Here is a 21,617-nt window from a genome sequence, read left to right as displayed (position 1 = left end):
GACTAAACGATCGTGTAACGTTGATCTTACGTAATTGCCATTAAGATAATTGATTGAGAAGATGGAGAATCAAATCTCACATGATAAAACGCGTGGATGTATAAAAAAGGTAAATCTCCTGCTTTCGATTAAAACTCCGGTCTATCTGACTAACCTCGACAGCTCGCCCACGATCTTTGACATATTTTTGAATCGCTAGATTTTTAGTCGAATCTTCATATTTCAATAACTTATGAACATTTTAAAAATTCAGTGAAGAATGAATTTTATAATTTCATTATAACATTTCGTGGAACTTATCTTCATTCGAGTAAAATCTTTAATCATGGAAGAAAACCTTTAATTCATTGTAATTTCTTTAAGTTTGCCTATAAAGCTCTAAATTTGCATGAACATTCGTAGTTTAATCGTCACTCTGGAAGAATATTAAGAAATTTAATTTTCTAGATAATTTTCTAAATAAATTATATAAATTTTATTACATCTTTCAAAGAGATACGATATTTAAAGAGAACTATGAACCCAACAGCGTGCTGAAAGTACATCTGATACCAAATGTGGATTATTTTTGTCTTCTTCCCTTCGTATCATCTTTATGATCATAATCCCAATGCATTGCGCAGTGATTTTGCTATGTTAATAATTAATTAAAGTTGCAACGAAATTTAAAGTGATTCAAAATATCTCGTCAACAATGTGATACAATTTTTGAAGGCCTCCTCATAAATATAATTTAAGTCATCGATCCGTCGACATTATACATCATTATATACGATTACATATTATTTTGGACTGTGGAATCATCCATTCGCTAAACTCTTCCCAATGATAGTGAAGTATGTTTGCATATAAATATTCGTATGAGTGCATATAGAGAGAATTTAAAGTGGCTCGAAAATTGTTGTTTGCTAATCTTTAAGTCGTCTTCACAAAAATCTCACGGCAGCTGCCGTCTTTCGCGGAAATTGGACTATAAATAACTCGGCATACTGAATAAAGTACTACCCAATTTATTTGTTAACACAAAATTCTCGTTTCGAATTATTATTACAAAAAGATAATCAGAACAAAAAATGATCGTTCAATCGTCTTATACTTTATCTTTATTTGAAAGACATGTGAATAATTGTGTAAGTTACTGTACAGTGTTTGTAAACTTCATTTGCCTGCCAAGCAAAAGACAAGTCGGATGACTCACTGCCAGTAAAAGGACTGTGCGGGACTTGGTTTTTTGTCCACGAATGTGCCTACAGCAGCTAATTAAAATGGAGAAAGAGTATTAGAAACGCCTGTCGCCTTCCGCGAACCATATGCCTTACTCTGTGTATAAAATTCAGAATGATAAGAGACGCCGTGATAGTAATACTAATTATTTCCTGCGCTGTAAACAAGGATCTCCTATTATCAAATTTTATCATTTCAGGATCCATTAACTCTTTGCACTTGAATGTCACCTCCCAGGGATTGATAATTGCGATAATTAAAAAAAAAAAATCACACACACGTTTTCGTTTCATGAAATCTGTATCAATGCAATCTTTTGTCGAATTTGTGCTAATGTGGGGTAAAAATGAAATTCTTGGTTGCAATAAAGACTTGCTAATAGTTTTTAGGTTTACTAGTACTAAACTTTCATAGTTCTAATGGTATTTTTCTAGCTTTATTAGTAAATATGACATATACATATATGTGTTTCTAATTTTAGTACTAAATTCGTAGTTCTAATGATAAATATTCTTTTAGCTGCATTAGTATATGTATATGATATATATATATATATATATATATATATATATATATATATATATATATATGTGTGTATGTGTATGCTTTTCTAATTCTATTACTAAACTCGTAATTCTAGTTGTAAATATTTTTCCAGCTGTATTAGCATATATTACGTACATGTAAGTGTTTGGAGAACGTATTTTTCCCCTAAAGCTACCTGCCAATTGTATAATTAGATAAAATCGCAGAAGTATGCAAGAACTTACTTATTTCTCTTTTTTTTAGGAAAGTGAATGTTTGGTCTTATATAAACCATCTCAAGCACTGATTCACAATATTGAAATTCTAAATAAAACGGAAGGCATGAAACATAATGCAAAGATGGTAAACATGATAGATTTCCTTCACGCCCTATGATTTTTCTAGTAAATATAACTTAGAGAACGTTGTGTATGCTGCTTTTTGACTGTAAATTTTAATAATTAACCTCGTTCGCGTTTTAGAATGTTAAAAATGGAAATTATGTGGCAGAATGATCAATGATTAGACTGCGAATGAACAATCACTAGACTGCGGAGCTTCATGCAAAATAAAAATTTGTTGTATCTGTTGCGAAAAACAGGAGCAATTTAACATTCATTCATTCTTTATTTAATAATTTCAGCCGGTTAAAAGTAGTACGCATCGGCATTATTAAATGTCTTCAATCTTTCTATTCTTTTAAATTACAGATATGGTAAATCCTTCTTAATTGACGCTCAGATTGTACACAAAAGAAAGAGAAGAGGAGCTACGATTATTCAAGCCTCGCGGCTCGTTTTTATAGTTGCCGATTATAATTATAAAAACGATCCACGAGACTCGAATAATCGTATCTCCTCTTCCAAAATTGTCCATTTTTGTGCACAATCTGAGCGTCAATTAGGGAGACTTTACTCATTTTTCAAGTACATAAAATCCGCAGTCCATTGATCACAATTCTTCATAATGGTCTTAGAATTAATGTTTAAATTAATGTCATGCCATGTTCTATGACTTATTAAAATTTTGTCAAGGTACGTCTTGAACATGAATTAAAATACTAAAGAGCTTTTTTAGAAAAAATTTTCGCTGCCTAACATTAAAATCAAAAATAACATGAGTCGTCGTGACAGGGAATGAACTTCGTTGGGCAATTTCCTAAACCCTTATAAACGCATTATTCAAATAATAGATATAGGTATAAAGGAAATTATCACGTTACATAATGCTGCCGGAAATTCAAGTTTCAATTATTTGCTATTTAAATAATGGTTGGATGATCACATGATGGCATGATTACTGCAATATATGCCCCGTGTGTTCGCAACTTTAATACACAGCCGGCTGTATGCGAACCAAGCATTAAAGTCTCCAGACACGCTCGATATGACCGGTCGACATTGTGTTATTTAAAAGCAATTTTTACTACAAATTTTATCCTGCATCATTTCTACACAATTTAGTAAAGCAATAAACAAATGATTATGTCTTGCAGGAAATATGCCGGTCTACATGTTTCTATAACACTGGTCTACCGTTTTTGGTCTACCGTAATTTATATATTAAGGAAATATGTACATCAACAAAATTTTATAATACTTTTAATATGGTCCATTTTTATCGTTACCAATTTTCTAATCAGCGAATGAAATTGTTTCCTTACTTCGGATTTTGACTTTATTTTGTCTATAGATAGTTTTATAGTTATCGAAAAAATATTATAGTTAAAAAAAAAAATAAACGATTTTCTAGCCAGAAAAACAAATTTTTGTCCTGTTCTAGATCTTATAAATAATAATAAATGGATATAGATAATAATTTATCACGGCCGCGTGGTTTTATTCACGAGTGAATTTTAGTAAACGAAACAAATTATATTCTGACCAATCAAAATTTTTATGCAAAATATAAATTTTCCACGTAGGGAATTTTCACGGGTCCAGTGAAACTGGTGTTAAAAGTATGAGCAGATGTTAGTTCTACTCGTAAAGTAGATTTTGAAATGTAGGACAAGCGTACTTTCTTCAGTTCTGTATGGAAAGGCTCGTAAGGATTTCGCAAGAAATTGCTTTATAGAATACAGGATAACATCGCAATTAACATAAACTAATAGCATTTTTATCTGATTTCGATCAAGGGAGTAGTTTTCAAGTAAACAAAAGCAGGTAAGAAATTCGTGTATTCCGATTTTTGTAAAGTCGTTTACGAAAGTGAAAAATTGCATAATAATACGCAATTCAGTTTTTGCATTCAAACTTAATCCTTTTATAGATCATATTCATCTTTTTGCAAATAAAATTTACCTTTGTGCAGGTCTTATTCACCTTTTATATTATATAAATATTATATTATATATATTGTATTAAATTTAAAAATTGAATAAGATTTTATAAATAATTATTGAAGATATAGAAAGATCAATTATTTGCAATGAAAGTTTTATTTTATAAGTAAGCATATAATTCCTATTAAATAAAAAATTTGGATAATAGACGGTTAATTTGGATCTGCGAGAGTGTTAATTTTATTTGCACAAGAAGTTGAATTTAATTTGCAAAAGGATGAACGAAAACCCCGAAAGGTTTAATTTGATTTGCAAGAAGGTGGATGTGATCTACGAAAGAATTAATTTTTAGCACAAAATCTACAGAATCGTTGCGCACATTTTCTCGAAGCGAGAAAACTGTTTAACATTTAATTTGTCCAGTTTTTTAGAACAGAGAAGCAAAGGATTATTGAAATAAGCGACAAGAAAGTGTTCGACGTCGACAGAAGATTGGATTTCCAACTAGTATATAGAAAGTTCCCGGTTTTCATGAATCAAACGAATGGAAAAAGCGTGGCCGACGTTGAAAATGAAACCTCGTCTGCATAATTTTTCGCGTCACGCTCGCAAAACACGAAAGTTCAATTAACCAGAGAGACAGAATAAAATAACACGCTTCAAGTGAGCTGATGTTGTATCTTCTAAGAGAAAATTGATCGTAAATTAGAACTACAGCTCTTCGATCACGAAGTTCAGTTACCCTATTGTTTGAGGATACCGATTTGATTATTTCGCAAGTTGGATCTGTACAGTATTCCCACGTAGCTTTCGTTTTTTTCAACAGAAACTAACTACATACATATTTCCTCGGTCTCTTTTCACGGAACGATTTTCCAATGACTAGGTATGCAGTTGTACTCATTGTCAGTCGGAACGAATCCGTACACGAAGAACTGATTTTTTACGGCGAATGTAAATTACGAGAGCAGTCACCTACATTTATGTATAATAAGTATAAACCGATTTTCCGAATTTAAAATACATTCAATCGCGTTTCTAATATAACTAAAGTTTCTATTCAATTAATTAATTCAAACTACGTTTTCCAATTCGATAACGAATTAATTATTGTGAAACGTTACAATTCATTAAGATAAATATAAATCTAATTTTTTATTTTTTCGGGTAGAAACATATAATTGTGCTTTTCACTATTATAAGTGTTAGTATTTTTATTTTAGTTTTGGTATAATTAGAATTAGAATTAGAAATAAAAAGTAAAGAAGTAAAATAATGTATACATTATTTAAAATAAACATGTTTCTATTAAAAAATTTTGTAAATGTTCAAAGAGATGTTATTAAATTTTTTGAGTGCATATTTTTCGGATATGACTTGATCGTATTATTAAAGACCACTATGAGTTCAAATCAAACATAAATAACGAGAAGCATGTGCTAAATAACTAGAGTCTCGAGAAACTGAAACAAAACAAGAGATTTAAATTCGACAATATTATTTCATTATAATTCCTATTAAATTCCTGCTTCTATTTTAATCAGCCTGTTTTAATCGATCAAGTGGATAAACAGGCACCGCGCGATAGCGTGTATGTAAAATTAAACTCGTTCAGAAACTTTCACGGAAGTGCTTTGTGCGGATTTCCGCGCTCTTTTGTGAAAAGAGTCTCTCTCGACCGTCGCTCTCGATTCGAAGCGTTTCAAATCCAACAAAATTTCATCACGAGATTAATTACTGTATCCGTCGTATCAAAGAATATCTTCATCTATTTACTCTTGCGGAATATATAAAATCCATCCGATCGTAACTAAAATCAACCATTATTTTCGCATTATAAAACTTTCTTTTTTTTCTACATTCTATTCAAAATTGTGTGCAATAAACTTTCCAGCCAATCTAAAATTATTTTCATAATTTATTGAAATTTTTGATTATATAAATTTGATAATATTTGATAACAAAAAATATGTGTGTCCTCGGTTTTCTTTTTAATTGCTATTTAAATGTTTACGTAATTGATTACACACACTCTCACGAGTGAATGAGTATAGTACACAAAAATTTTTTAAATTATCGTTGATATATTTATTACTAAAATGGAAAAGCGAAATACAAAATAATAGAAGAAGAACTGAAGAATTATTATGGCATTTATGAAATTTATTAGAACTAATAGGAAAAGGATTTTTGTTAATACTAAATGTACCAAGATCTAGTATGTATTATCTTATAAAAATTACAAGATTGAATTTATTTAAACATTTTAGGATTGTTATAATAGTGCATGAATAATGAAACGTATTTTACTCAAATTGTACAGATACCGTAACTAATTGTACAGTATATGTTGTCTTGAAAAATAGAAACGGAAATTTTCCGACTATAATTGCACATGTTTATCATTACCGATTGACAGTGAACTATCCGTGTGGATATTTTTATGCTCTTTTAACGCTGTAAACGCTGTTGCACGCGTAGATACACATAAACACTTTGCATGCAATCGTGGAATCGTGCAAAATAAATATTTCGATAAATCCCACAGTCGATCGTTAAGGTTCGCACATTGTCATAACGTTGCAGCTACACTGATTGAATAATCGCTGACTATGGTCGAGAACAATACTATGCTACGATACGAACAGTAACCACTATGTTCCGGGTTCAGCAACCATATTGAATTGTTTTCGAATTGCACATTTAACAAGGAGTTTTCACGTCGAGAAAAACTGTGACACGATGTACCAAAGTTCGGGAGTTTGAGGATTTAAATTGATTTTTAGTTGTACATCTACAGGAGAAATAGAGGCAGAATTTTAATTTCACTTTAAAATTCTATTTCAAGTGTTTCATTTGAATCCTTAATCGTTTCAAAACTATTTTCACTGATTGTTTATATAACCTTAACAAGTTTTAAAATTTTATTTTTTCTTACACATTTATTTTCATACGTTTCTTTCGAAAAATTGTAACATTCCGAAGATTTCAGTCAAATTCCAAACCATAATAGAGAAGCATAATTCAATTCACTTTGACGTTTAAAAAAAAATCTCTTGCTCGTCTTAACCCTTTGCTCGACTCGACATTGACTTTTGCATTAATACTTTGTTTCCATGATTCACATTATATTCGTGAATAAATTCCGTGGTAAATTATGCAATTACGTGATAGGTGGAACAATTGTAGTATTTCTAGTTCTAGTTAGGTTGCGAAGATACATATGCTTGGATTGCGTTATAGCAAATTCTAATATAAAAGGAAGAAAATACTTCGGAGCGCAAAGGGTTAAAATTGTCACACTATCTCGATGTGAATGATCATCCATCATGTTAAAAACATCTGCTGAAGCACTCATGTTAATCCTACAATAACAACACAAATCTTAATCGAGCCGATAAGTAACATATAAAACTTTTAACCATTAACAAATATCTGAACAGGTGGTATGCTTTGACAACAGCACCCTATTAAGTTATTATACATATTATTATGCGTGAAATGTCAAAACTTCGGTAACAAATTGTAAGTAAAATTCCATTTCACATTCAAAAGCTGAAATCAATCTTGTGACTCATATGTGCGAGCAAGCACATAAAGTATTTAATCTGGTACGAAGTAAAACGGATCGTTGCACAACTCCTGATTATATTTAGAGTCCAAAACAATGCCAACTTATTCATCGTATTTTAACGGAACAAAACATTTATGTTTGTTGCAGCTTCGGACTTGTATTACGTTCACATTTTTATTCATGCAGAAAATGCAAACGAAAATAGCGTTGATTCATACCAAGGTGAACCCAGTCTAGAAGGAAGGTGACACCCCAAATAAAAAAGAATGGAGATCAGATCGCAGAGAACAGGTTCTGAACTTTAGAATGGCACGTGATGTATGTACAAAAACAGACATTTCATATGCGACATCCTTATGTATCACAGAAATAATGTTTGCTCGGAGGTTTTGCAAGAAAATCACGACGATTTAAAAAGTATAAACCAGTGTTTTTAAATCTAAAGCTTTCGTTTCAATTATATTTTCAGAAAATACTGGTTTAAGACCAAACATACAACGAAAATCATTTCTGATAGAGAAGACTTTGGTAACTTCAAACAAGTTAGTTTCAAATAGCGCTAGAAAGGTAACTTTAAGTCGACGCCAGTTTCTAATGCACCTTCAGTTTCCATTCGCAAGTGGAAAGTATTTTATTTTAAAAAAAAAGCAAATTTAATACAAAGGAAGGCAGATCGGATCGCAACAAACACGTTACAAACTTTAGAGTAGTACGTGCCGTATGTAAAATCGTAGAAGTATATCTCGACGAAAATACTCTTGATAACAATAATAATCCGCTACTCAACGGAAGTAACTTTTGTTTATAGAGAAACTTAAGAATAAAATTTCATACTAGTAGTCCAAACTGGTAGATATCTTCGGGAAGCTTAAACATATCTAACACAAAGAAACAGAGATCGAATCTTAAAGAACTGGTTTTGAACTTTAGTATGGTCCATGCTATAGTTACAAGCATAAAAGTATCTCTTAACAAGAACACTGCATAAGCTGACACTTCAAACACAACAACCTAATATGTCAAGAAAATAAGTTTAAACAGGATTAATACAGATCTACGGCAGGCTTCCATTAAATAATAAAAAATGCAGACCACAAATCCCAAAGAAACAGATTCTCATTAAAACTATAACATACACGAACATATTTAACAATGTTTTATAAGTTCTATATTTTACATGCAACAATCTAATGTACAATTCAAATAACATTTCAAACAAGTTTGAGTCGATATAAGCCTTCATGAAACCTCCCACTCTATCGAAAAAACAGAGATCGGTCTTCGGAAAACTGATTTCGAATCTTTTAATAACGTTGTGATATATTTTTTAGTCTCAAATTTTAATCAATGTAGTAACCGGTTAATAATAACCGGTTTAAAACTTTGACTGCCGCGTTACCCATATGTGGGTGGCAGAATTATCTTCTCAGATATGAAAATTAATTTTTACATTAATCTATTACATCTTCCGCAAAACGTGAAAGTCATTTCTGTTATATAGCTTAACTTTCCAATTTTTATTGGGTTAAATAAAATGCTTCAATTATATGAAATTTTAATTGGCGTGGACGTGAAAGTATTTAACGCTAGAACTACTTAAACGCGACTGATTTGATTTACTCAAACTTCGTACGACATATATATGTGACAGCGAAGAAAATCGACAAATTTCATCTAAAAATATAGTAACTGTGAAAAAAAAGAATTGTCTGGTTTGGTAGTTCTAGTGTTAACAGAGAGAACCGATACAGGCCGCCCAGCACAGAGCCTGGAATTTTTTTCTTGGAAAGTACCCTTCGAAAAACCAAAGACAGTTGTTTCGGCCGATTAATTCGCCGACAAACTTCTCGGAGTGCATGCTAACGGAAGTTTCTCGTCGTCAGACGTTCGACTGCTTACCGGTGGTGGTTCCGCGGAAGAGTAAACCTCGCTGGGAGCGTAATTGCTGTGAGGCTGAGCCATCTTCTCGGAGACAACGGCGACGGTCGCTAGGGAATCCGGCTGTTCCTTTTCCATGTTGCCGAGATATCTTTTCAGCACTGTTAGAGCGGATCTCCTTTCTACGACGGCTCCTCGAGGGAACGAAAAATCCTCAGTAAATACTCTGGGAACACTCGATGTCGATCGCTCGGCGAATCGACGAGCAGTGAGTGCTCGGCACCGTCTGACACCGCTAGCTTAAGGTTACCCCCACCGCTTATGAAGCTGGTGAACCTTCTGGTACACCTTTCCGATGGGTACGTCTTCTGGTACCAAGGTGTACCTCATCGTGCTCTCGATGTCGGACTTTCTAAACACCGTGCCGTCGACTGGCATTCGTCTGTGTGCGTGGGTGAGACCGAAATCCGTGTGCCCGAGGACCACGTGTGAGGAATCGCCGCGAATCGCCGATCAACGTTCCTGCATCAACGTTTTATAATGTTTCTCGCGGTGCGATCTGCTGTGGACGAAAGTCGAAAGATCGCTGTTCGATTTTGAACTAATTGTTCAATGAATCTAAACGTTAATTGCCAAAAAAATTATTGGTTACTATTAAATATATCTTGAAACTGCAGATGGGAATAAGTTCAAGTTTTTTACGGTTTTCGATTACTGCTCAAAAACAATAGAGTTTCCAAATGACCGGTCTCACATTTTTTATTCTCAAATTGTTGAAATTACGAAGACTCTTTCTTAACACTTTATTTGTCATTAAATGTTAAATAGTGTATGTTATACCTTAAATATGGAGACTGTGAACAAAAGCATATGTAATTTTCTTTTACGATTAAGCAATTTCTTTTTCCTTAAAAAATTGATTTGTAAGAACACGAATCGATATATCCTGTAGTTTTGATTGTTTTGTATCAAGAAGATGCTATGTAATTACATGGTCATATAATTTTTTTCTGCCGCAAACTGCTGTTAAGATTTGCAAACTGGATGTTAATATTTATGTGGGAGTATTTCAATTTCCCTTAAAAATTCTTCAAATCCGCACTGTGCGCGTCCCTGTGTTCTCTTCCGCCAGCTTCTTCCATCTTCTGACCTGCGATATTGCGCCAACCAGAAGAACCAACTCCGGAATATGATGTCTGTCATTTTAGCATATCGTTGCAGCTCCGACTTTTGCACCTTTTATGCACATTCCTGTGCTTTTAAAACCATAAGTAAGCGTTCATCATTTTCACAAGAACGTTTTTAGAATGTAGGACAACTGAGTCATCGTAAGTACAGTGTCGTCCCACTCGTATCTTCTTTATTTTTGGGGTTTCAATATTTTCAACATTTAAGACACTGAGCTTAGTTAGCTTGAAGAAGTTAGTTAGGACATCTGAGTAATGAGTTTATGAAGTACAAGGAAATCGATCAAAGTTGATAGTATATTTCTATTTTATAATTCACATTTACTGTCCTGTTGATCGTTCTCGTATTATTTCGCGTATAATAACACTGATCGAACGTGTTAAGAATTTTTTGGGCTTGATTTGTAGAAGCTATACAGAACGTTATAAATATTGAAACATGTTTAAACTGTACGAACTATATGTACACACCTGAAATCTTTCTTAGAATCTATGGTTCTAAGGCAAAATATAATCACATTATATAACATATAAATAATATTTACATGTTCGTGTCGGAATTTGGCATTTCGATCCAAACGTGTATCTTGTTAAAGTTTTTCTTTAATATCGAATATTTATATAAAAAAAATCTGATTAGAATTAACATTGTTACATTATTGTCAAACAAATTATCGTTTCACAGTGAGTTTTCCATCGCGTTTCTGTTACATTCATTATGTATTTTAATAGAACATTTTAAAATAATACAACTTGTTTATGGAATAATGTAAATTGCTATATTCATAGGTTTCTTTTTCGCAATGCATTTGATTTGAAAGTACACTAAATTCGTGATCCATTTGATAGTACAAATTCTTAATATTTCACATAAATTTAAAGATTAATTTAAAATTCAATTATTTTAATTTTATTGTGGAAATCGCGTAGTATGTAAAACACGTATTAAAATTCAGCACAGATATTTTGGAAACATAAAATATAAACCTGCGAGCTGCAAGAACATTTGAGATCCTGCAAAAGAAACCTAAATGGCGTGGGATCTTTGTTTCGAATACTAAATTTCATAGAGGTCGTCACAGATAAAAATAGATACACGAGGAAACTCGATTTTTTTTCCATTTGTGCATGTTTCGGTCCACGATACACTAATTTTACACGCTGTTGCGCAGACAGCTATTGTAGCGAGTAATTGAATTCGCGAGGAATTAACATTTTTCTACGAATTCTTTTCGATATCTATGGAGAAAGTCGACGGAAATTCGTTCGAAGGGGTAATTAACAATACAAACATACACGCTTACGATTCGATACATAAGATTCGATCAGCGCAGAGAAGAGGAATTTGATGCATTTTCAATTCATGTATGCAGGAGCGCTGTTAATGCTACTAGAAAATTAGAAACCAGAGTGAATGAATCGCGGTTATTAATAGATACCCATCAACTCCACCTCTTCGCGAGAGGTGATCTGATTTGAAAATCAAATAACTCAACGGATTACGTTTCTTTTGCGTTTCTTTTGTATAAAAAGATTAGATACGAATGAACGTGCTCCGAAATAATTGGCTATCCGTGTTGCATCTTTGTACATTACACTAAATCGGGCAATTTGATTGTAAGATGAAACTCGACTGTTCATATTTTTTTCTAAATATTGAGTAAATTAGATACGAATCGATTAATTTTCAAATCAAACTACTGAACAGATCACACGTTTCTTTATAGTGAACAAATTAAAGACACAGCTATATCTTTCAAGATCAAACAATTGATTAGATTATACATATATATAGTTGAAATAATTTGGTGAAATTTTTGAAATAATTTAATTTTTGGTATTAATAATATCAGATGCAAATCAATGCGATATAGCCGATGTATTTATATATTTACCAATCTGATTAATGATAATTATTTGTTCATGTTGCATCTTTGTAGCACCGACGATGATATAGAACATACTACGTGGTTAATAATTATTTACTTCTTCCAAGAAGTGGAAAACCGAGGCAAAAACATTTCGCCTGTTAATTATCGAGTAAAGCTAAAAATGAAAAGTTACAAAACACGTGTCAAACGTAGCAACTGGGCTGATGAAAGATGCGAAAATGTTTGTACGACACATTATGAGAACAAGGAAGTTTACTTTGTTAATTGTATAAATCTACGTTCTTAAATTTTTCTGATATACATACATATTTTCTTTTTCATGTTTCACAGACTCATGTTTTCCATGAATGCATAAAATCCGCGGTCTAGTTATCGCAAACATTATTAAAATTGATTTTGAACCGTAAACTCAAAAAACAAGCAAAGTGTATGAATTGTCTTTTGAAAAACGCGTATCTTGCCGAAGAGAAGCAAAACCGAAGGAAACAGTGGTTTTTAATGCTCGAACGAGAAATGTACAGTGATGCATAAAGCGCATAATCGCGTTCGCTTAGAATCTTTCCATCTTCTTCGTGCACATAATGTATCGTAAGTGGCTGCTTGTGTCACTGGTTGTAGATTGTAGATCCTTGCTTTCTCTAACAGTACCGTATCTACGAGGTTTCTCGATATAAAATCCACACCTGTTAATACGTTATTGCACAATTTCATTCAGAAGAAAGACTAGAAAAATTGTATTGTTTATATATCTTGTTGTGCATGGAATTCAAAACAATTTTAAACAATTAGTTTGCAGAATAAACACTTATTTATGAAGGAAAAATTTGATAGCACTGAATTATTTAAAAATTAAAAATTAATTAATCTGCGATGGACTAATTTACGAACATTTTTTAAGTTGTTGTTACTATCGAGAATTATTTAATATCGATACTTCCAGTAAGAAAACAATTATTTTTGTAATTACTCTCTATTTTAGTCAATTGATCTTTTATTTATACATTCTGTGTTTTTTCTAAAATGTTCTCTCGTCAAAAAGTTGGACGATATTTAATATAATTAATAATGAACGCGTTCAATTAGTTATAGAATCTGAGTCTCATTTTGATCAAAAATTAACATTTAACTATCGACCATTAGCAGTTTCAATCGCTCATTAATCATCAATCATTAATATTTATAACCAGGAAGCGACTACTAATCGTGAGCATCAATTAGTAATTAGCCAAATTAAAAATATGAATTAATTAATCCCTAACTTCCATTTATTTTATAGTGTTACAATACCTGATTAGAGAAAAATACAACATTGTTGGTGTATCGTTATCAATATTAATATTGATTATTATGTCTAAAAAATTATTTCGCAAAATTGAAATTAGTGGGAATAATTTTCGGCCTAGTTTCAGATAAAAAAGTTAAAGAAACGTAAGTTTCTTATTTTTATTGTCATTTATACTAAATCCAATTTTTTGAGATAATTTTTTAGATATTGTCTTGTAAACTATGTACTCCCCCAATATCTAAAACAAATTCAAGTTATTTGGTCTAAATTGTTATAATGGTGTTCGAATACATTTGTTATCCACTATACCTTTCCTAGGTTGAACCTTCAAAATGTCTATTAGAAACAGTATTATTCTTTATTATTTGAACCATTTCTATTTTTATTTAAGTAATAAAATGTGTAAGATAAAAAAGATTATATTATAATTTCGAACTTCTTAATATATCACAGAACTAAAAGTAGGTATACATACATATACAACTTTCTTACATCGGCTGCAACGGCATTGCTCACATGTGCTGACCTCTAACTAGTGTCATGGTGAAGAACATGTGTTTGAAACAACATAACATTTTCGTTTTAAATGATTTAAATTTTCAAAACAAACGTATTTGTCTCCAACTGAATTAAAGATATATACTGCGAATTGTTCACATGTGTGGTGTAAATACTTTCTTTAGGAATATTATCACTACATTCGAAATTATAAATAACACGACGAAAACATAACCTCATACTAGAAACTGATGAACGATGGTATTATTTTATTTTCTATTACCTATTTAAAGGGATTTATAATATTGGTGCTCACAATAAACATTACATTACAAAACATTTTCCTCTGATCTTTTAACAAATACGTTTCAACTTTGTTTTAATTATATAATTATACAATTTATTCGTAATTCATTATAAATAAATTCGAAGCAAATGATTGCGTAAATGTATCACCTGTAATAAATAAAAGGTAAAATATGCAAGTATTACATAAGTAAATTTTAAATAAATCATTTAAATGTGATAAAATGAATCACTGAAAGTTGTTTAGTATCAAGTGTAATGTATAATATAATAATTTTGAAAACACTTGAATGTATCTTTATGATAAAGTGTTATTAGTTTTTAACCGATATACATTTTTAATGTTCTATTTGGTATTAATTTAAAATATTAGTTTATACAAAGTATTCGTTTAAAATATTAATGGCAAAGTTAAATCATACACCCAATATAAATGAGTAAAACATATGCTATATCATTTATCAAGTGGCATTTTTAGTATTTAATGATGGAAGGTAACCAAGTAATGAATAATATAAAACCAGTATAAAACTGGTTATACATGTATTCCTATAGTAAATATCAAATTGAAAGATTACTTTACAAACATTTATGATATGAAATCTAAGAACTTTATCTTTGTATTTTTATTTGACTAAATCTATTTATTCATAAAGGGATATGTACATCTGACCTTTACGTCTTTTTTCATATACAGAAACAGTGCAACATTTTCTTGAGATTACACATTATTCTAATGTTTTTACAAATATTACATTTCTCAGGTAATCCTTGTCACTGATCATTGTTTACATGACCATTATTACATCGTGATATACTTTCCTTTTTGTTGTAAATTATGGTATACTCAACAGTTAAGTTCAATTTAATTTTGGAGGCGAGCTTCAGAGATTCATTTTATCTCAATGTTTCTTAATTTGTCCTTAATTTTGTTTTAGAATAAGAACTGCAATAATAATGAAAAAATTTATTTTATTACTAAAATAGATGTTTTCATTCTATTGTTTTTATGTGTTCTGGGTGGAAAAGTATTTGTAATAATAGTATTACACTATACTTTTAAATCATTATCTGTTCTTTTTTAATATTGAAAGGTAAATAAATTCGTTTGTTCTTTTTAAGGTATAGAATTTCAGTTTCTCTGGAAGTAATTAAGAAAATATATTATGAAGAATCTAACAGCGAAACAATTGCAAAGAATGGAGAAAAAGAAAAAGAAAATGGCTGCGCTTTTAGAAATTACTAAATTAAATGATAAAGATAGAGAAGCGAAGTCACTTGCACTTAAAAAGGCGGTTAGTATAGTCATTGAAAATATTTATAATGATTTTTGATTATCATATATTGTTCCAGTCTGAAGAAGCAGAAAAGTCCAATGATACGGATAGTAGTGAAATTTCTATAGAAGAAAATTCTACACGTAAGCGACCTTGTAGTGAAGATGTAAAAGTGACTCTTCTGGAAGATTCTACTACAAAAGTAAAAGTGGAAACTATGGATGACACATCAAGTCCACTTGCTAATAAAAAGCCTAGGTTTGTAAAAATTTTAACTTAATTAATATGTACAAAATTTGTATGTAACTATATCTAATTATTTTTAATGAAAATTACTAATTAAATTTTTACTTTTATGCTACAGATTAAGTGGAGACGAATATCTAAAATTGAAGCAGGAATTAAGAGAACGTAAAAGACAATTTAAAGTGATACCTCGATTTCGTTTAAAAGCAGTTGGTGAAAGTGCTAGTTTATGTATAAATGTCAAAAGTGAAAATAGAATTCCAATTTTTCTTAGTGATATACAACATTTGTTGTTATATTCCTTACATGGACATCACTCACCATATATGCCAACAAGATGGTGCCACCTTGAGAAATATAATAGGGTAATGTAAATACTAAAGAGACACAATACAAAGTATTTAAAGTTGCATTAAATATAATTAAAATGTTTTTAAAAAGGTCACACATACAGTGGTCCTTGTTGTCGAAGGTCTCTCTTTATACCATTTTATGGCATACGAAAGTGTGTTTCCACATATAACAACAAAATTGGAGCACCGTGTAGAGGTAGTTACACCTGCAGCATATGGAGGATCAGTTGTGGAAGATCTAGCAGCAGTTCCTATAACTGGAATACAAAGTGACAACTTGATTAAACGTATGTTCATGGCACAAAAATTTTTTTCTATCTACGATATTTACACATTCACTACTGCATGATTCACACACAAGTCATATAATTTGAATAGATTTAAAAATTAATTGTTATACTAATATGAAATAATACGATTTGCGGTAATTAAGATACTTTTATTATTTAAATTAAAGTCGAACTTTTTTACTTAAATGTAGGAAACCTTATTCAAGAACTTGATCTTAGCAACGTGTTTCTAAGTCCTTGAAATTAGTGAGCTATGAATTCACCATAAATTCTTATCTATGTTTATAGATAGAATTATATTATTATTATAGATAGAATTTATATATAAATATCTTATTTATATTCATATGTATCTCATTGTCTACCAAATAATTTCATTTAATCAGAGGAAAAGTATAATCAATATAGTATAGTAAAACATTTTCGAACGTTAAAAAAAGAGTAATAATTCATCGAAGTTAGTCAGCATTATTCTAGGTATTTGTTAAAATTAATTTTCTTCACAATTTTTCGTATACAGGTTATCATGTCACAGAAAGAATATACATATAGTTCTACTGAAAGAACAACATTGGTTACCTTGAAATCTTAAAAATGATGACCTGGACAAAACCTTTTTGCTGGTTTATTAGTGAATGATCTTTGAAACAAGTCCTGTGTTTTTTTCAGAGTATGGATCTCTAGAGGCTGCTTTAAAAAGTACAGAGGATGTAATAAAATTATTGAAAACTGTTTTCCCAATGAATTGCATAAGATCAACAACAACAACAACTGATTCATCAAAAAATGGATCTGATTTACCTCCTACGGACAGGTTTCCCAGAACAAGTTTACTTTTGTCTTTATGTCAGATGGTCGAAGAAAATTATCCAGTACCCCTTAGGGGGGAATTAGCCAAAAAGTATGTACTAGTCAGAATTTGACACTCAGCAATTAATATTTTTAATTCAAATATTTAATTAATGCTTATGATTAAAAATAATTAATTTTCAAACATTGTGACTAATTTAATTGAATGATAAAATTAGTCGTCAATTACCAATTACAAATCTCAATCACTAATTAAATATATTAATCGTTAGTTTTTAATCGAAACTGAACTAAAATTCTGTTTAATGTACACTTTTAACAAATTATTCATGTGAAAATTATTTTTATTAAAACTTTTATAAATATAGTATACAATTGAAAAAAAGATAATATTTATTAACTTGATTAATATACAAATTGTAATAGTAAAACTACAAAAGTATATTGCAATAAGGTATGTGTTTAATAACATGCATAAATTGACGATTAAATACGTACTTAATTTAATTACGTTAAATATTGCTTAATTATGATACTAGCGATATTAATATTCCAAAATGTATTTTAATTAAAATAACAAATATTCTCTACAAACAGGTACGAAAATTATATGATGACAAAAGACTCTTATTTGGAGGCCAGTCCAAGATCTCCAATGTATGCTTTAGATTGTGAAATGTGTAGAACTACAACCGGAGAATTAGAGTTGACGAGAATATCCATTGTCGACGAAAGTTTGAATGTAAATTCAACATGAATATTATCTCACTAACAATCGATATGTAGATTTCATATAATTCTTGTTGTAGATTATTTACGATAGTCTGGTTGTACCAGAAAATCCCATCACGGACTATCTCACCCGATTCAGTGGTATTACAAAAGAGATGTTGGCAGATGTATCGACTACATTACCCGACGTTCAACAAGTTTTACGAAATTTGCTTCCGGCGGATGCTATTCTCACTGGACAAAGTTTGAATTCTGATTTACATACCTTGAAAATGATGCATCCGTACATCATTGATACATCTGTAATCTTTAACCTTACTGGTGATAGGTCATCATCTTTTCTTGATACTACTTTTAGATCTTACCATGTATTATGTTGGTCCAACAATAATAACCGATTTCGAACGGCAATTTTGATATGTTAAAATTCAGTACAAATGTAATTTTATCCATTAAAATAACCATATTGCAATTAGATATTTTAAGCAATAAATAAGCTTTAAAATATTATACGTATAAAAAACATTACAAATAGTAAGATTTATTAGAAAAATTATTTGTAGAACATAAATTGGAAGATATTGGAAGATATATACAGCCATTATGTTTGGTCCAACTGAATACAATCTTTTTAAAGTAAAAGTACTAATTGTTACGCACAATATAGGTACAGAAAAACGAAGTTGCAAACATTGGTCAGGGAATTTCTAGGGGAGAGAATACAAGAGCACAAATCCGGGCATTGTTCAACCGAGGATTCGAAGGCCGCAATGAAATTAACAAAATTGAAATTAGCGAGAAGTGTAGATTATGGTGACGCAGTATTGCTAGGAAGATGCGATATGGGCATGTTGAAGATGGAAGTAGATCAGCATAAAAATGTAGATAGAAAGACAGAAATCGGTAGATATGCCACTTCGCTTTTTAAACATGTAACGAAGAATCAGAAAACAGCTGCAATTGTGGGTAATGGAGAAGTTATGAACGAATACTCCAAGTATTTGTCTTCTTCTCTTAATGTCATGGATGACAACAATTTTAACAAGAACGATCAGGTAATAATCTTGACATTGAATGGTAATTGTCTAGTAACTTGAATCGTTTATTACATTACTCAACTGCAGTTTTGCGTTTTATTAACCAATAGTTCATGAGACTCATGATTTTCAAAATAAATGAAAATGTTGAATAACATAGTTATGTTAAAGGAGCCTCCATTGTCAAAATATGTTTGAATGTTTATAATGTTATACACATAAAAATGTATTGTTATATTTGGAAAAATCTACAGAATCATTCATGTAGTTTTTTACGGTTCAAGTAAATCAAATTCTTATCGTTAACGATTTGACTTCCTTTTGTAAATTAAATTTCTTAAAAACTAAATAGGATCGAGCAAAATGGCTTATGGATTTATTGTATAGATATTATGCAAGTTGAAATCTATAAAAATATTTATTGAGATAAGCAGTATTATTATTTGTCTAATTATAATTTTGGATTTGTTACAGATACGACTTGTTGTCGTTGACGATAATAAGCAAGCCGTAATCCGTGCTTCCCAAATAGCAATGGAACACGCTTTTACTTTGTGTCATGTTAGAATCGAAGAAGATAAATTGAAAGACGACCAATTGGACAATACATTTCGTACAGTGAATAAATGGGTGAAGATGTTATGGCAACATACAGCAATCAACGGCTTAGCGTGTATCATATTCACTGGACAAACCAATAAAGCCAACGGTGCCTGTTTTTTGAACATAAAAAGAGAAATATCTGAATTATGTGACCCGTATTTAGGAAAATAATTTGCAATTTGTATAATTTGTACATTCCTGTTTGGAGGATATCATAAAAGAACTTTGACTAGAATCATAGAGCATAAATTATAGAATACGTGGAACTTACAAAAATGTTACGTTATTTTGATTATCTTTTGCTAGAAATGTACAAATATTGTATTGTTAATAAACTTTTTTACCCTACGTAGTCTATATTTAAGAAGACATCCTGTGTGAGTTGACGTAAGTCAAATTTTTCTATGTGTTTATAGATTATCGTATAATATATAAAATGAGAGAAAAATTTCTTTCACCAATTGGAAAATTACTTGACGTCAGTGTGTATGCTCTGTTGTGCATAAAAAATCTAGTTTGCTTATTAAAAAAAGAACTTTATCTATGCCAGCTTTAGCTATGTTGGTTGTTCTATCTTCGACTTATTTTCAATTTACTATATTTTTGTAGAAGATATGTTTGATATATTATAATATATTAATGCTATATTATTTTGCTAAATAAACAAAGTCTTATAAGTTGAAAACGTAAATATTATAATAAAGTTCTATTAGAACTACGTTATATATAATATTTGTAATGTTTTGCTTACCTGCCCGGCTAGCTCAGTCGGTAGAGCATGAGACTCTTAATCTCAGGGTCGTGGGTTCGAGCCCCACGTTGGGCGGATTTCATTTTTCTCCTTTATTTTACTTATTTTTTATCATATTGTAGGAATTATTTTAGAAAATCTTACGAGGGTCCATGGTAAAATGATCAACACACAACTATAACAATAACAGTTTATTAACAATGACAAGTCTCCACTACGCAACAACTCGTGAATAACGACTGCGATAACGACACGCACAAGATCATTTGATCACGTTTCTACTCAGAATGCCTCGATCTTTTCATTCGGCTCTTTCACCCTTACCGATCTTCTTTGATGGGGAATTATACCTCTCTTCCCTATATTATTTTATCACACATACACACACTCTCTTTCTCTCTCTCTCTCTCTTTCTTTCACTCACTCACTCACACTCTATCTTTCAGCAACGCAGGACTTCGAGGAACCTAAGCAATAAATTCAGATCACTCGAAGCTGCCCAAACACTCTCCAAACATCCATCTCATTCATTCAGTATTTCACAACAGCCGCTCTTGATTATTCTGTCTTTCATACATGGAAAACCCTACAATACTATTGAACGATATCAATTAATGATCGTTGTAAAGTTATTATGATAACGAATATTTATTAACTTTGAAATATTCGTAGAATATTTATAAAAATTAAATACAAGCATATATTTTCAAATATTACTGTAAATAATCTGAATAATTGATATCATAGTATTTACGTTGTAAAACAACAATTTAAAACCCCATTTATTATTATTGTTAAGTACATGTCAGTATATTATTTATACTATAAAGCCATACAATTTGAGACCTAATAAATAATATTCAAA

At 30.8% G+C, this 21,617-nt stretch overlaps 2 protein-coding genes and 1 non-coding gene across 4 annotated transcripts in view; 2 read left to right on the top strand and 1 right to left on the bottom strand.

The window, feature by feature from the left end:
* Positions 1 to 9,768, bottom strand: part of LOC117225162 (uncharacterized) — a 56,160-nt gene extending 46,392 nt beyond the window's left edge. The window contains exon 1 of the mRNA XM_033478496.2: positions 9,507 to 9,768. Coding sequence (XP_033334387.2) covers positions 9,507 to 9,623 — 117 coding nt within the window. The 5' untranslated portion in view covers positions 9,624 to 9,768. The remainder of the gene's footprint in view (positions 1 to 9,506) is intronic.
* Positions 9,769 to 14,359: 4,591 nt separating this feature from the next.
* Positions 14,360 to 20,349, top strand: Rexo5 (RNA exonuclease 5). 2 transcript variants are annotated; one of them, XM_033478493.2, is made up of 10 exons: positions 14,360 to 14,608; positions 15,776 to 15,948; positions 16,007 to 16,188; positions 16,295 to 16,541; positions 16,618 to 16,816; positions 17,489 to 17,720; positions 18,227 to 18,371; positions 18,439 to 18,689; positions 19,029 to 19,416; positions 19,873 to 20,349. In XM_033478493.2, exons 2-10 carry the CDS (start codon positions 15,820 to 15,822, stop codon positions 20,170 to 20,172), a joined length of 2,073 nt encoding a protein of 690 aa, XP_033334384.2. In that variant the 5' UTR covers positions 14,360 to 14,608; positions 15,776 to 15,819; the 3' UTR covers positions 20,173 to 20,349. The 2 variants fall into 2 exon arrangements, with proteins under 2 accessions (XP_033334384.2, XP_076380372.1); XM_076524257.1 differs by having other exon boundaries at positions 14,360 to 14,819.
* A 405-nt stretch (positions 20,350 to 20,754) lies between these two features.
* Positions 20,755 to 20,827, top strand: TRNAK-CUU (transfer RNA lysine (anticodon CUU)). Its single transcript has one exon. It is a non-coding gene; the product is annotated as a tRNA-Lys (tRNA).
* Positions 20,828 to 21,617: the final 790 nt, after the last annotated feature.

Source organism: Megalopta genalis, chromosome 8 (genome assembly GCF_051020955.1).
Source record: "Megalopta genalis isolate 19385.01 chromosome 8, iyMegGena1_principal, whole genome shotgun sequence".
NCBI classification, from domain to species: Eukaryota; Metazoa; Arthropoda; class Insecta; order Hymenoptera; family Halictidae; genus Megalopta; species Megalopta genalis.
This window is presented reverse-complemented; position numbering and strand designations above follow the sequence as displayed.

What these genes read in the sequence shown, in the direction of transcription:
- Rexo5 (XM_033478493.2), top strand. Translation starts at nt 15,820, where the DNA reads ATGAAGAATCTAACAGCGAAACAATTGCAAAGAATGGAGAAAAAGAAA. An exon ending in CACTTGCACTTAAAAAGGCG is followed by an intron (nt 15,949 to 16,006) that starts GTTAGTATAGTC and finishes ATATTGTTCCAG; the next exon opens with TCTGAAGAAGCAGAAAAGTC. An exon ending in ATTTTAACAAGAACGATCAG is followed by an intron (nt 19,417 to 19,872) that starts GTAATAATCTTG and finishes GATTTGTTACAG; the next exon opens with ATACGACTTGTTGTCGTTGA.